The sequence below is a fragment of the Bos grunniens genome, chromosome 1, assembly GCF_055505025.1.
Source record: "Bos grunniens cultivar Pamir isolate PY7600 chromosome 1, Bosgru_T2T1.0, whole genome shotgun sequence".
NCBI lineage: Eukaryota > Metazoa > Chordata > Mammalia > Artiodactyla > Bovidae > Bos > Bos grunniens.
In genome coordinates, this window is record NC_141165.1 from 51,000,800 (window position 1) to 51,013,896 (window position 13,097).

Here is a 13,097-nt window from a genome sequence, read left to right on the forward strand (position 1 = left end):
CTCCCAGCATCAGAGTCTTTTCCAATGAGTCAACTCTTCGCATAAGGTGGCCAAAGTACTGGAGTTTCAGCTTTAGCATCATTCCTTCCAAAGAAATCCCAGGGCTGATCTCCTTGCAGTCCAAGGGACTCTCAAGAGTCTTCTCCAACACCACAGTTCAAAAGCATCAATTCTTCGGCGCTCAGCCTTCTTCACAGTCCAACTCTCACATCCATACATGACCACAGGAAAACCCATAGCCTTGACTAGACGAACCTTTGTTGGCAAAGTAATGTCTCTGCTTTTGAATATGCTATCTAGATTGGTCATAACTTTCCTTCCAAGGAGTAAGCGTATTTTAATTTCATGGCTGCAGTCACCATCTGTAGTGATTTTGGAGCCCCCCAAAATAAAGTCTGACACTGTTTCCACTGTTTTCCCATCTATTTCCCATGAAGTGATGGGACCAGATGCCATAATCTTCGTTTTCTGAATGTTGAGCTTTAAGCCAACTTTTTCACTCTCCACTCTCACCTTCATCAAGAGGCTTTTTAGTTCCTCTTCACTTTCTGCCATAAGGGTGGTGTCATCTGCATATCTGAGGTTATTGATATATGCCTTCATTTATTTTATCAACTTTAGACCCTCTATGTATGATGTAGGACTGCACTGTAAGAAGATGCCAAAACTCTTGGCATTCTCAAGAGATGTGTTTTAAGAATTTAAGAACTCAGTTCTTCTGAGTCATACATGCTGCTCTATTACTTAATTTCTCCCTTGAAGTTCTACTTGACTTTAACTGTGATTCTCAGCTGGAAGGGAGAAAAGTGTGCTATGGCCTCAGTCCAGCAGAAGAATGTATCAGAATCTTTGGGAAGGTCTTTTTCAGATGTCTTCCTTCCTACCTTTTAAGGGAAGCTCGCTTACTTGGTTGAAAGTCATTGTGTATAATTTTGGGTGTCACTAGTTGAGAGTTTATTATGAAGATAGTCCAGAAGCAGGAAAAAAAGTTCAAAATATATATATATATTATTTACATATAATAGAAAATATATTTTATATATGCATATATATATATATATATATAAAGGCCAAGGTATTTTAGTGGTAAATAGTTCTTTGTTCAAACGGAGGCATCATTGTTTTAGATCTCTTCATTTTCTGTTTCTCCTATTATTCCATTATTAACCCTAGCAGAGGGCTTTCCTTTTTATTTGCTTCACAAGAGTTCCTGCCTAAGCATTAATGAGCAGAGAACAAGAAAGCAAAGCAGAGATGTGGATGCCACAGCATGGTAGGGCTTCCTGCTCTGATGAGTTACTAGCTCCTGAATTCTAGACAAGGGTGAGTCAGATTATCCCCAGTAGAATTACTATCACTGGGCCTTCCAGGTTCAGTGGAATAGTTGAAACTCTGAGCTCTCACTCCTTAAATGCCAGTCCACATCTTTTATACCTTTAAACCTGATGGAAAATTCTTAAAAGTCTGTGATTTTGTGTATTTGGCATCTTGGTACAGTGGAGTCTAAAAATGACAACAGCAGTGACAAGGACGTGTTTGTGTAAAGAGCTGGTTCCACAGTACTCTTGAGTTCTCACTACAGCACCTAAGGGGAAGTGAAAAACCTAAGTTGAGAAATACTAATGGGGTTCTCTGTTTGTTTCATCTGCAGACAGCAGCTGAATATGTAAAATCTCGACTCCCAGAGGCCCTTAAGCAGCATCTTCAAGACTACGAGAAAGACAAAGAAAATAGTGTATTGTCTTACCAGACCATCCTTGAACAGCAGATTCTATCAATTGACCGAGAAATGCTAGAAAAATTGACTGTATCCTATGATGAAGCAGGTATGTTGGTCTTTAATACATACACACACACATGCATGCACACATACAATGCTTTCTTCCTAAAGAAATTTTTTTTTTAGATTTTGGTTACATTTAGGTCCTTTTCTTTGATAGAAGAAGAAGGATAGACTGGATTCAAAGTTATATAACATGGATTAGCGGTAAGTTTCATCTCTGAAGTTTTAGTATCAAAGACTTTAATCAAGAGATTTCTAAAAATGGCTCTTAAATATCAAATTCCGTTAAAATTTTTTACTCTTTTTTTAAATGGAATTTTTCTGGCCTTTTATCAGCAATATGCTTCTACTGATATAATCTTTTAAAGTGTCACTTCAATTTTAGATGTGAGCTGAAAACTTTTACATCCAATAATCCAAGAACTGTTAGTTGCTTCAAGTATTATTTTTTAATTTCAGAAATTTTCTTTTCTGAAGAGGTATCATTTTTGCCCCTGAAGTTTCAAGTTGAACTTGACTTTCTTTTCCTTTAGCTCCTCAGATGAATCCTAGCCCGTAACACCACACTGGACACTTTGGTTTACTGCCTTCTGTAAGTTCATATTATCCAAAAGAGCTTTTTAATGAAGGAACTTATTAGTGAAGGCCTGGATTGACCTCCCTTGTAATACCATTTTATCTATTACATGGTCTGTCAGCTAAAACCTAATTGTAATGAAACCAGTGCCATATTACTTGGAATTATTAAAATCTTTAATAAAACTAAACTTATTCCGGAGAAATATCTTGATTAAAATGATCATACCACCTCTGCATCCCACCCTCCCACAAAATGGATTAAGAAGTATAGGAAAATAGGTTTCTAATGGTCAAACACTAGTAGTATTAATCCCCTTTTTAATGCCAGCATCTTCTGTTTTTATTTCTACAAAGGAATAGTTATTATGCATCATATTTTCTTTCATGTGATCTAAACAGTGTCAGTGCTGACATTCTTAACATTTGATTTCAAGCTTAAATAACAAACAGAAGAGCAAACCTTAAAAAATTTTTTTCTGCACATGCCTAACCACCAACGCACCTTTTGTGGTGATGAAGCTGTCCACATTTTCCTTCAAACCTCTAACCTGTTTATACTCACAGGGTAGATCCACATGTCTAGGCTTGCCCAGGACCTCACTACTCTCTCTGATTCTTCTTTGCTTTATCGATTGTGTGAAAGACATGGTGACTGTCTTCCGCCTGTTGGGCTTTTAGTTATTTAGCCTCTGTATCTGTCTTGTTTTTAACATTCTTCTCTTTGGAATGCTCAGTCATCTCCTCTCTCACCCTCTTGGAGTAACGTAAGGCTATGTAACCCGCCCTGTCAGAATAATTTTTAAAGTTTCAAGATTCTCAGAGATTACAGAACTCAGACAGTCCATCTGCTTCCTGTCCCCGTAACCATTTTTTAAATTTTATTTGAAGTATAGATGATTTAAATACTGTATTAATTTCTGCTGTACAGCAAAGTGATTATGTTATATATATATATATATTCTTTTTCATATTCATTTCCATTATGGTTTATCACAGGAAATTGATTATAGTACCCAGTGCTACATAGTAGGGCCTTATTTATCTATCTCTATATGTACTAGTTTGCATCAACTATTTCCAAACTCTCAGTTCATTCAACCCCTTCTCCCTCCCCCTTGGCAACCACAAGTCTGTTCTCCAAGTCTGTAAGTCTGTTTCTGTTTCATAAATAGGTTAATTTGTGTCATATTTTAGATTCCACACATATGTGATATCATATGCTATTTGTCTTTTTCTGACTTACTTCACTTAGTATGATAATCTCTAGGTCCATTAATGTTGCTAAAATGGCATTGTTTTGTTTTTTTATGGCTAAATAACATTCCATTGTATGTGTGTGTGTGTGTATATATGTATACCACATCTTTATCCATTCATCTGACAGTGGACATTTAGGTTGTTTCCATGTCTTGGCCATTGTAAATGGTGCTGCTATGAATATTGAGGTGCATCTGTATTTTCAAATTATAGTTTTGTTTGGGTAATATCTGCCCACGAGTGGGATTGCTGGATCATATGGCATCTCTGTTTTTTTGTTTTTTTGAGGCACCTCCACACTTTGCCACAGTGGCTGTGCCAATCTACATTCCCACCAGCAGTATAAAAGGATCCCCTTTTTGCCACATCCTCTCCAGCATTAGCATCTTTTCACCTGTCTATTGACTATCTTTATGTCTTCTTTGGAGAAATGTCTATTTAGGTCTTCTGCTCAGTTTTCAATTTAGTTGCTTAGGTTTTTTTGTTTTTGAATTATGTGAACTGTTTATCTATTTTAGAAATTAAAATTACTGGTCACATCATTTGCAAATATTTTCTCCCAGTCCATAGGTTGTCTTTTTGTTTTGTTTATAGTTTCCTTTACTGTGCAAAAGTTTATAAGCTTGATTAGGTTCCATTTGTTTATTTTTGCTTTTATTTCTATTGCCTTGGAACACTGACCTAAGAAAACATTGGTACAATTTATGTCAGAGAATGTTTTGCCTGTGTTCTCCTCAAAGAGTTTTACGCTGTCATGTCTTATATTTCATTAAGCCATTTTAAATTTATTTTTGTGTCTGGTGAAAGGATGTGTTCTAACCTCATTGATTTACATGTGACTGTCCCACCCTCCCAACACCACTTGAACAGACTGTCCTTTCTGCATTGTATATTCTTGCCTTATTTGTCAAAGATTAATTGTCCATAAGTGTGTGGGTTGATATTTAGGCTTTCTCTTCTGTTACATTGATCCATATGTCTGTTTTTGTGCCAGGATCATGTAGTTTTGATTACTGTAGCTTTGTAGTATTGTCTGAAGTCTGGGAGGGTTATGCCTCCTGCTTCTCCCTTAAGGCTTAAGGATTGCTTTGGTAATTCTGGGTCTTATGCATCCATATAAATTTTAGGATTGCCCATTACCATTCTATAATGAGAAAACTGAGACTTGTCTAAAGTAACACAGTTAGTTATAGAGCTGGAATTCCAGTCTCCTAACTACTAATCAAGCTGGGCTGTCACCATATTCGTGCAGGTTGTCATTCACTCCGTTGGCATTTGTGGGATGCATAGCGGTATGCTTGACAGTTGTAAGAAAGAGGGACAAGCATAGAAAGGGCAGAGAGGAACTGAGATGTAGAAAACAGAGACCTTACATGATGAAATCTAGCTAAAACATAGATTTATGTTTTATGTTTATGTTAAAACATAGATTTATGGCTTCTAGCAAAAAATTCCTGACCATTTGGAATATGTACACTCTATAATATCCATAATCTGTTAAAGTTAAGCTGAGGGGATGTGGAGAAAAGGAGCAGTGAAAGTGGCTGTTCATTTTATTAAAACCTCTTCATGGGAAGGTAATTTTAATGGCTGCATAATGTTCTGTTCTTTGAAATTGCTACTCACTAAGCATTTCTTATGTTGGACGATTATGGGTTTTTTTTGGTTTTGGTATTATGAATAATGCTGCAATGAATATAAACATTTGTCTACATTTCATATTACTCTAGGGAACAGACTTTCAAAACATGAATTTAGATTTAGAAGGTAGGCAAGGGGATGATGCTTAGAGCAGAGCCTCAGAGCAGCAAGGAATAAGAGCAAAGAGTAAATCCATAAAAAGTAGTCATCATATGGCACTACACTCTAATTCAAATCAGCATTCACAGACCCTGCATCCTAGAGCTGACATCATTGATCTGCTTAACAGTGACCTTCATCCACAGAGAAAAGGTTCAATAATGTTAATTATATTCTGTATATAAAAATAGGAATTGTATGAATATAAACCACTTTAGCGGAGAAGGCAATGGCACCCCACTCCAGTACTCTTGCCTGGAAAATCCCATGGATGGAGGAGCCTGGAAGGCTGCAGTCCATGGGGTCGCTAAGAGTCGGACACAACTGAAACGACTTAGCAGCAGCAGCAGCAAACCACTTTAGATTTTCATCCGGTTAGTTTATTTTTAAGTCAGACTGTTATAGGAATAAAGATTTTTGTGGTATAATTGAAAGAGTTCTTGGAGCCAGAAGACCCAGATTCTGTTCCTAGCTCTGCTGCCAACCAGGTATGTGACCTTGATTAAGTCACCAAACCCCCCTAAAGCCTGTTTCCCTAGAAATGGAAGGTGTGAACAGGATCTCATAGATGTCTTCCGTTTCTAAAACTGTGATTCTGGTCTCTTGACATCGAAAACTCAGGTAGCCATGGTTTCTGGAAGGTTGCAGGTAGCTGCTTCATGAATCTTCTGCTTGCTCATTTGCCTTTCTCCTCTCTTCATAGATATCCTATGTAATTTGTTTAAAAACTGACTAGAAGACAACTGTCACTTAGCTTTTTTGGCATGTGCACATGAATTTGCTCAGGCATGCTTTTTTTGGTAAGATAGGGAGTGAGACTGTATGAGTGAGGCAAAACCAGATTTTGGGAGGAAAGGTTCTGAGCCATCATTCATGGATTCTTGTTAAGACTGCTTAGATTTTTAAAATATTTATTTATTTATTTTAATTGGAGGCTAATTACTTGACAGTATTGTATTGGTTTTGCCATACATTGACATGAATCAGCCACAGGTGTACATGTGTTCCCCATCCTGAACCCCCCTCCCACCTCCCTCCCCATCCCATCCCTCAGGGTAATCCCAGTGCACCAGCTCTGAGCACCCTGTCTCATGCATCGAACCTGGACTTGCGATCTGTTTCACATATGATAATATACATGTTTCAGTGCTATTCTCTCATATCATCCCACCCTCGCCTTCTCTCACAGAGTCCAAAAGTCTGTTCTTTACATTTTTGTCTCTTTTGCTGTCTCATATATACGGTCATTGTTACCATCTTTCTAAATTCCATATATATGCATTAATATACTGTATTGGTGTTTTTCTTTCTGACTTACTTCACTCTGTATAATAGGCTCCAGTTTCATCCACCTCATTAGAACTGATTAAAATGTGTTCTTTTTAATAGCTGAGTAATATTCCATTGTGTATATGTACTACAACCTTCTCATCCATTCGTCTGCTGATGGACATCTAGGTTGCTTCCATGTCCTGGCTATTGTAAACAGTCCTGAGATGAACACTGGGGTACATGTGTCTCTTTCAATTCTGATTTCCTTCGTGTGTATGCCCAGCAGTGGGATTGCTGGGTTGTATGGCAGTTCTATTTCCAGTTTTTTAAGGAATCTCCACACTGTTCTCCATAGTGGCTGTACTAGTTTGCATTCCCACCAACAGTGTAAGAGGGTTCCCTTTCCTCTGCCACCTCTTCAGCATTTATTGTTTGTAGATTTTTTGATAAGACTGCTTAGATTTTTTTTTATTGGCACTTATTAATACTAAGCAAAATCTAGCATGAGAAGATATGGTTAGCTTTTGATCCGTTAATGTTTTTATTTGAAGGGAGGTACAAGTTCATACACATTTCAATAGATTGGATTTAGCAGAGAGAAATTTCCAAGGAAAAGAGCTGCATGATTTGAAGGGATCAAAATAGCATTCCACAGTGTCTCAGAGAGCATCATTAACCTAAGTGTTTAGTGTTTATCATAGTGGGCAATAGTGGTAAAGAACCTACTTGCCAACGCAGGAGACATATGAGATGTGGGTTCGATCCCTGGGTCAGGAAGATCCCCTGGAGGAGGGCATGGCAACCCACTCCAGTATTCTTTCCTGGAGAATCCCATGGACAGAGAAGCCTGGTGGTATACAGTCTGTAGGGTTGCAGAGAGTCAGACACGACTGAAGCGATTTAGCACTCACAGAGTGGGCAAAAGTTGAAGGGTTGAAATAGCCCAAGAGGGAATTTTTTTCTCTCATTATTTACTTTTATGCTTGTATGTTATTCATGTCTCTCTTTGTTGTTCAGTCATGTCTGACTCTTTGTGACCCATGGACTGTGGCATGCCAGGCTTCTCTGTCCTTCATTATCTCCCAGAGTTTGCTCAATCTCATGTCCGCTGAATCAATGAAGCCATCCAACCATCTCATCCTCTGTCACCCCCTGCTCCTCCTGCCCTCAATCTTCCCCAGCATCAGCGTCTTTCCCAATGAGTTGACTCTTCACATCAGGTGACCAAAGTATTGGAGCTTCAGTTTCAGCATCAGTCCTTCCAATGAATATTCAGGGTTGATTTCCTTTAGGATTGACTGGTTTGATCTCCAAGGGACTATCAAGAGTCTTCTCCAACACCACAGTTCAAAAGCATCAATTCTTTGATTCTCAACTTTCTTAATGGTCAAACTCTCACATCTGTACATGACTACTGAAAAAATCATAGCTTTGATTAGAAGGGCCTTTGTCAACAAAGAAATATCTCTGCTTTCTAATATGCTGTCTAGGTTTGTCATAGCTTTTCTTCCAAGGAGCAAGCATCTTTTAATTTCATCGCTGCAATCACCATCTGCAGTGATTTTGGAGCCCAAGAAAAGAAAGTCTGTCACTGTTTCCATTTTTTCCCCATCTATTTGCCATGAAGTGATGGGACCAGATGCCATGATCTTCGTTTTGTGAATGTTGAGTTTAAAGCCAGCTTTTTTACTCTCCTCTTTCACCATCATCAAGAGGCTTTTTTGTTCCTCTTTACTTTCTGCCATTAGGGTGGGATCCTCTGCATGTCTGAGGTTATTGATAAATTCTCCCAGCAACCTTGATTCCAGCTTGTGCTTCATTCAGCCCGGCATTTTGCATAATGTACTCTTCATGTAAGTTAGATAAGCAGAGTGACAGTATACAGCCTTGACATACTCCTTCCCCAATTTTGATCTAGTCCATCATTCCATGTCTGGTTCTAACTGTTGCTTCTTGATCTGCATACAGATTTCTCAGGAGGCAGGTCAGGCTATCTGGTATTCCCATCTCTTTAAGAATTTTCCACAGTTTGTTTTGATCCACATAATCAAAAGCTTTAGTGTAGTCAGTGAAGCATAATTAGATGTTTTGCTAGAATCCCCTTGCTTTTTCTGTGATCCAGCAGGTGTTGTCAATTTGATCTCTGGTTCCTCTGCCTTTCTAAATCCAGCTTGTACATCTGGAAGTTCTCAGTTCACATACTGATGACGCTTATTTTGGAGAATTTCAAGCATGACCTTGCTAGCAAGTGAGATGAGTAAAATTGTGTGGTAGTTTGAATATTCTTTGGGACTAGAATGAAAACTGACCTTTTGCAGTCCTGTGGCCACTGCTGCGTTTTCCAAATTTGCTAGCGTATTGAGTGCAGCACTTTCACAGCATCATCTTTTAGGATTTGAAATAGCTCAGTTGAAGTTCTATCACCTCCACTTTGTTCATAGTGATGCTTCCTAAGGCCCACTTGACTTCACACTCCAAGTGTGGCTCTCCAAGTGTGGCACGCTGTTTGGCTCTAGGTGAGAGATCACACCACCCTGATTATCCAGGTCATGTCTCTCTGCTGCTGCTTAGTCGCTTCAGTCATGTCCGACTCTGTGCAACCCCATAGACGGCAGCCCATCAGGCTCCCCCATCCCTGGGATTCTCCAGGCAAGAACACTGGAGTGGGTTGCCTTTTCCTTCTCCAATGCATGCAAGTGAAAAGTGAAAGTGAAGTCGCTCAGTTGTGTCCGACTCCTAGCAACCCCATGGACTGCAGCCTACCAGGCTCCTCCGTCCATGGGATTTTCCATGCAAGAGTACTGGAGTGGGTTGCCAATGCCTTCTCCTCATGTCTCTCTAAGTAACCTCAAATTTTTTTTTTTTTTTTTAGATTTTATTTTATTTTATTTTATTTTTTTCCACAGGTTGAGCTGCTTTTTTTTTTTTTTCTAATTTTATTTTATTTTTAATCTTTACATAATTGTATTAGTTTTGCCAAATATCAAAATGAATCCGCCACAGGTATACATGTGTTCCCCATCCCGAACCCTCCTCCCTCCTCCCTCCCCATACCAACCCTCTGGGCCGTCCAGTGCACCAGCCCCAAGCATCCAGCATCGTGCATCGAACCTGGACTGGCAACTCGTTTCCTACATGATATTTTACATGTTTCAATGCCATTCTCCCAAATCTTCCCACCCTCTCCCTCTCCCACAGAGTCCATAAGACTGTTCTATACATCAGTGTCTCTTTTGCTGTCTCGTATACAGAGTTATTGTTACCATCTTTCTAAATTCCATATATATGCGTTAGTATACTGTATTTATGTTTTTCCTTCTGGCTTACTTCACTCTTTATAATAGGCTCCAGTTTCATCCACCTCATTAGAACTGATTCAAATGTATTCTTTTTAATGGCTGAGTAATACTCCATTGTGTATATGTACCACAGCTTTCTTATCCATTCATCTGCTGATGGACATCTAGGTTGCTTCCATGTCCTGGCTATTATAAACAGTGCTGCGATGAACATTGGGGTACACGTGTCTCTTTTCCTTCTGGTTTCCTCAGTGTGTATGCCCAGCAGTGGGATTGCTGGATCATAAGGCAGTTCTATTTCCAGTTTTTTAAGGAATCTCCACACTGTTCTCCATAGTGGCTGTACTAGGTTGCATTCCCACCAACAGTGTAAGAGGGTTCCCTTTTCTCCACACCCTCTCCAGCATTTATTATTTGTAGACTTTTGGATCACAGCCATTCTGACTGGTGTGAAATGGTACCTCATAGTGGTTTTGATTTGCATTTCTCTGATAATGAGTGATGTTGAGCATCTTTTCATGTGTTTGTTAGCCATCTGTATGTCTTCTTTGGAGAAATGTCTATTTAGTTCTTTGGCCCATTTTTTGATTGGGTCATTTATTTTTCTGGAGTTGAGCTGTAGGAGTTGCTTGTATATTTTTGAGATTAGTTGTTTGTCGGTTGCTTCATTTGCTATTATTTTCTCCCATTCTGAAGGCTGTCTTTTCACCTTGCTAATAGTTTCCTTTGATGTGCAGAAGCTTTTAAGGTTAATTAGGTCCCATTTGTTTATTTTTGCTTTTATTTCCAATATTCTGGGAGGTGGGTCATAGAGGATCCTGCTCTGATGTATGTCAGAGAGTGTTTTGCCTATGTTCTCCTCTAGGAGCTTTATAGTTTCTGGTCTTACGTTTAGATCTTTAATCCATTTTGAGTTTATTTTTGTGTATGGTGTTAGAAAGTGGTCCAGTTTCATTCTTTTACAAGTGGTTGACCAGATAAATGCTACAACATTCGAATCATAGGGGTTCCAGAAGAAGAAGACAAAAAGAAAGACCATGAGAAAATACTTGAGGAGATAATAGTGGAAAACTTCCCTAAAATGGGGAAGGAAATAATCACCCAAGTACAAGAAACCCAGAGAGTCCCAAACAGGATAAACCCAAGGAGAAACACCCCAAGACACATATTAATCAAATTAACAAAGATTAAACACAAAGAACAAATATTAAAAGCAGCAAGGGAAAAACAACAAATAACACACAAGGGAATTCCCATACGGATAACAGCTGATCTTTCAATAGAAACTCTTCAAGCCAGGAGGGAATGGCAAGACATACTTAAAATGATGAAAGAAAATAACCTACAGCCCAGATTATTGTACCCAGCAAGGATCTCATTCAAGTATGAAGGAGAAATCAAAAGCTTTTCAGACAAGCAAAAGCTGAGAGAATTCTGCACCACCAAACCAGCTCTCCAACAAATACTAAAGGATATTCTCTAGACAGGAAACACAAAAACGGTGTATAAACTCGAACCCAAAACAATAAAGTAAATGGCAACGGGATCATACTTATCAGTAATTACCTTAAACGTAAATGGGTTGAATGCCCCAACCAAAAGACAAAGACTGGCTGAATGGATACAAAAACAAGACCCCTACATATGTTGTCTACAAGAGACCCACCTCAAAACAGGGGACACATACAGACTGAAAGTGAAGGGCTGGAAAAAGATTTTCCATGCAAATAGGGCCCAAAAGAAAGCAGGAGTAGCAATACTTATATCAGATAAAATAGACTTTAAAACAAAGGCTGTGAAAAGAGACAAAGAAGGTCACTACATAATGATCAAAGGATCAATCCAAGAAGAAGATATAACAATTATAAATATATATGCACCCAACACGGGAGCACCACAGTACGTAAGACAAATGCTAACAAGTATGAAAGGAGAAATTAATAATAACACAATAATAGTGGGAGACTTTAATACCCCACTTACACCTATGGATAGATCAACTAAACAGAAAATTAACAAGGAAACACAAACTTTAAACGATACAATAGACCAGTTAGACCTAATTGATATCTATAGGACATTTCATCCCAAAACAATGAATTTCACCTTTTTCTCAAGCGCACATGGAACCTTCTCCAGGATAGATCACATCCTGGGCCATAAAGCTAGCCTTGGTAAATTCAAAAAAATAGAAATCATTCCAAGCATTTTTTCTGACCACAATGCAGTAAGATTAGATCTCAATTACAGGAGAAAAACTATTAAAAATTCCAACATATGGAGGCTGAACAACACACTGCTGAATAACCAACAAATCACAGAAGAAATCAAAAAAGAAATCAAAATTTGCATAGAAACGAATGAAAATGAAAACACAACAACCCAAAACCTGTGGGACACGGTAAAAGCAGTCCTAAGGGGAAAGTTCATAGCAATACAGGCACACCTCAAGAAACAAGAAAAAAGTCAAATAAATAACCTAACTCTACACCTAAAGCAACTAGAAAAGGAAGAAATGAAGAACCCCAGGGTTAGTAGAAGGAAAGAAATCTTAAAAATTAGAGCAGAAATAAATGCAAAAGAAACAAAAGAGACCATAGCAAAAATCAACAAAACCAAAAGCTGGTTCTTTGAAAGGATAAATAAAATTGACAAACCATTAGCCAGACTCATCAAGAAACAAAGGGAGAAAAATCAAATCAACAAAATTAGAAACGAAAATGGAGAGATCACAACAGACAACACAGAAATACAAAGGATCATAAGAGACTACTATCAACAATTATATGCCAATAAAATGGACAACGTGGAAGAAATGGACAAATTCTTAGAAAAGTACAACTTTCCAAAATTGGACCAGGAAGAAATAGAAAATCTTAACAGACCCATCACAAGCATGGAAATTGAAACTGTAATCAAAAATCTTCCAGCAAACAAAAGCCCAGGTCCAGACGGCTTCACAGCTGAATTCTACCAAAAATTTAGAGAAGAGCTCACACCTATCCTGCTCAAACTCTTCCAGAAAATTGCAGAGGAAGGTAAACTTCCAAACTCATTCTATGAGGCCACCATCACCCTAATACCAAAACCTGACAAAGATGCCACAA

At 38.4% G+C, this 13,097-nt stretch overlaps 1 protein-coding gene across 8 annotated transcripts in view; it reads left to right on the plus strand.

Annotated features, from left to right (window-relative positions):
* The window catches only part of PPM1L (protein phosphatase, Mg2+/Mn2+ dependent 1L), a 331,904-nt gene that overhangs the window by 229,337 nt on the left and 89,470 nt on the right, over positions 1 to 13,097 (plus strand). For all 8 annotated transcript variants that reach the window (XM_086392628.1, XM_086392649.1, XM_086392639.1 and 5 more), the window contains one exon: positions 1,652 to 1,826. In XM_086392628.1, coding sequence (XP_086248754.1) covers positions 1,652 to 1,826 — 175 coding nt within the window. The remainder of the gene's footprint in view (positions 1 to 1,651; positions 1,827 to 13,097) is intronic.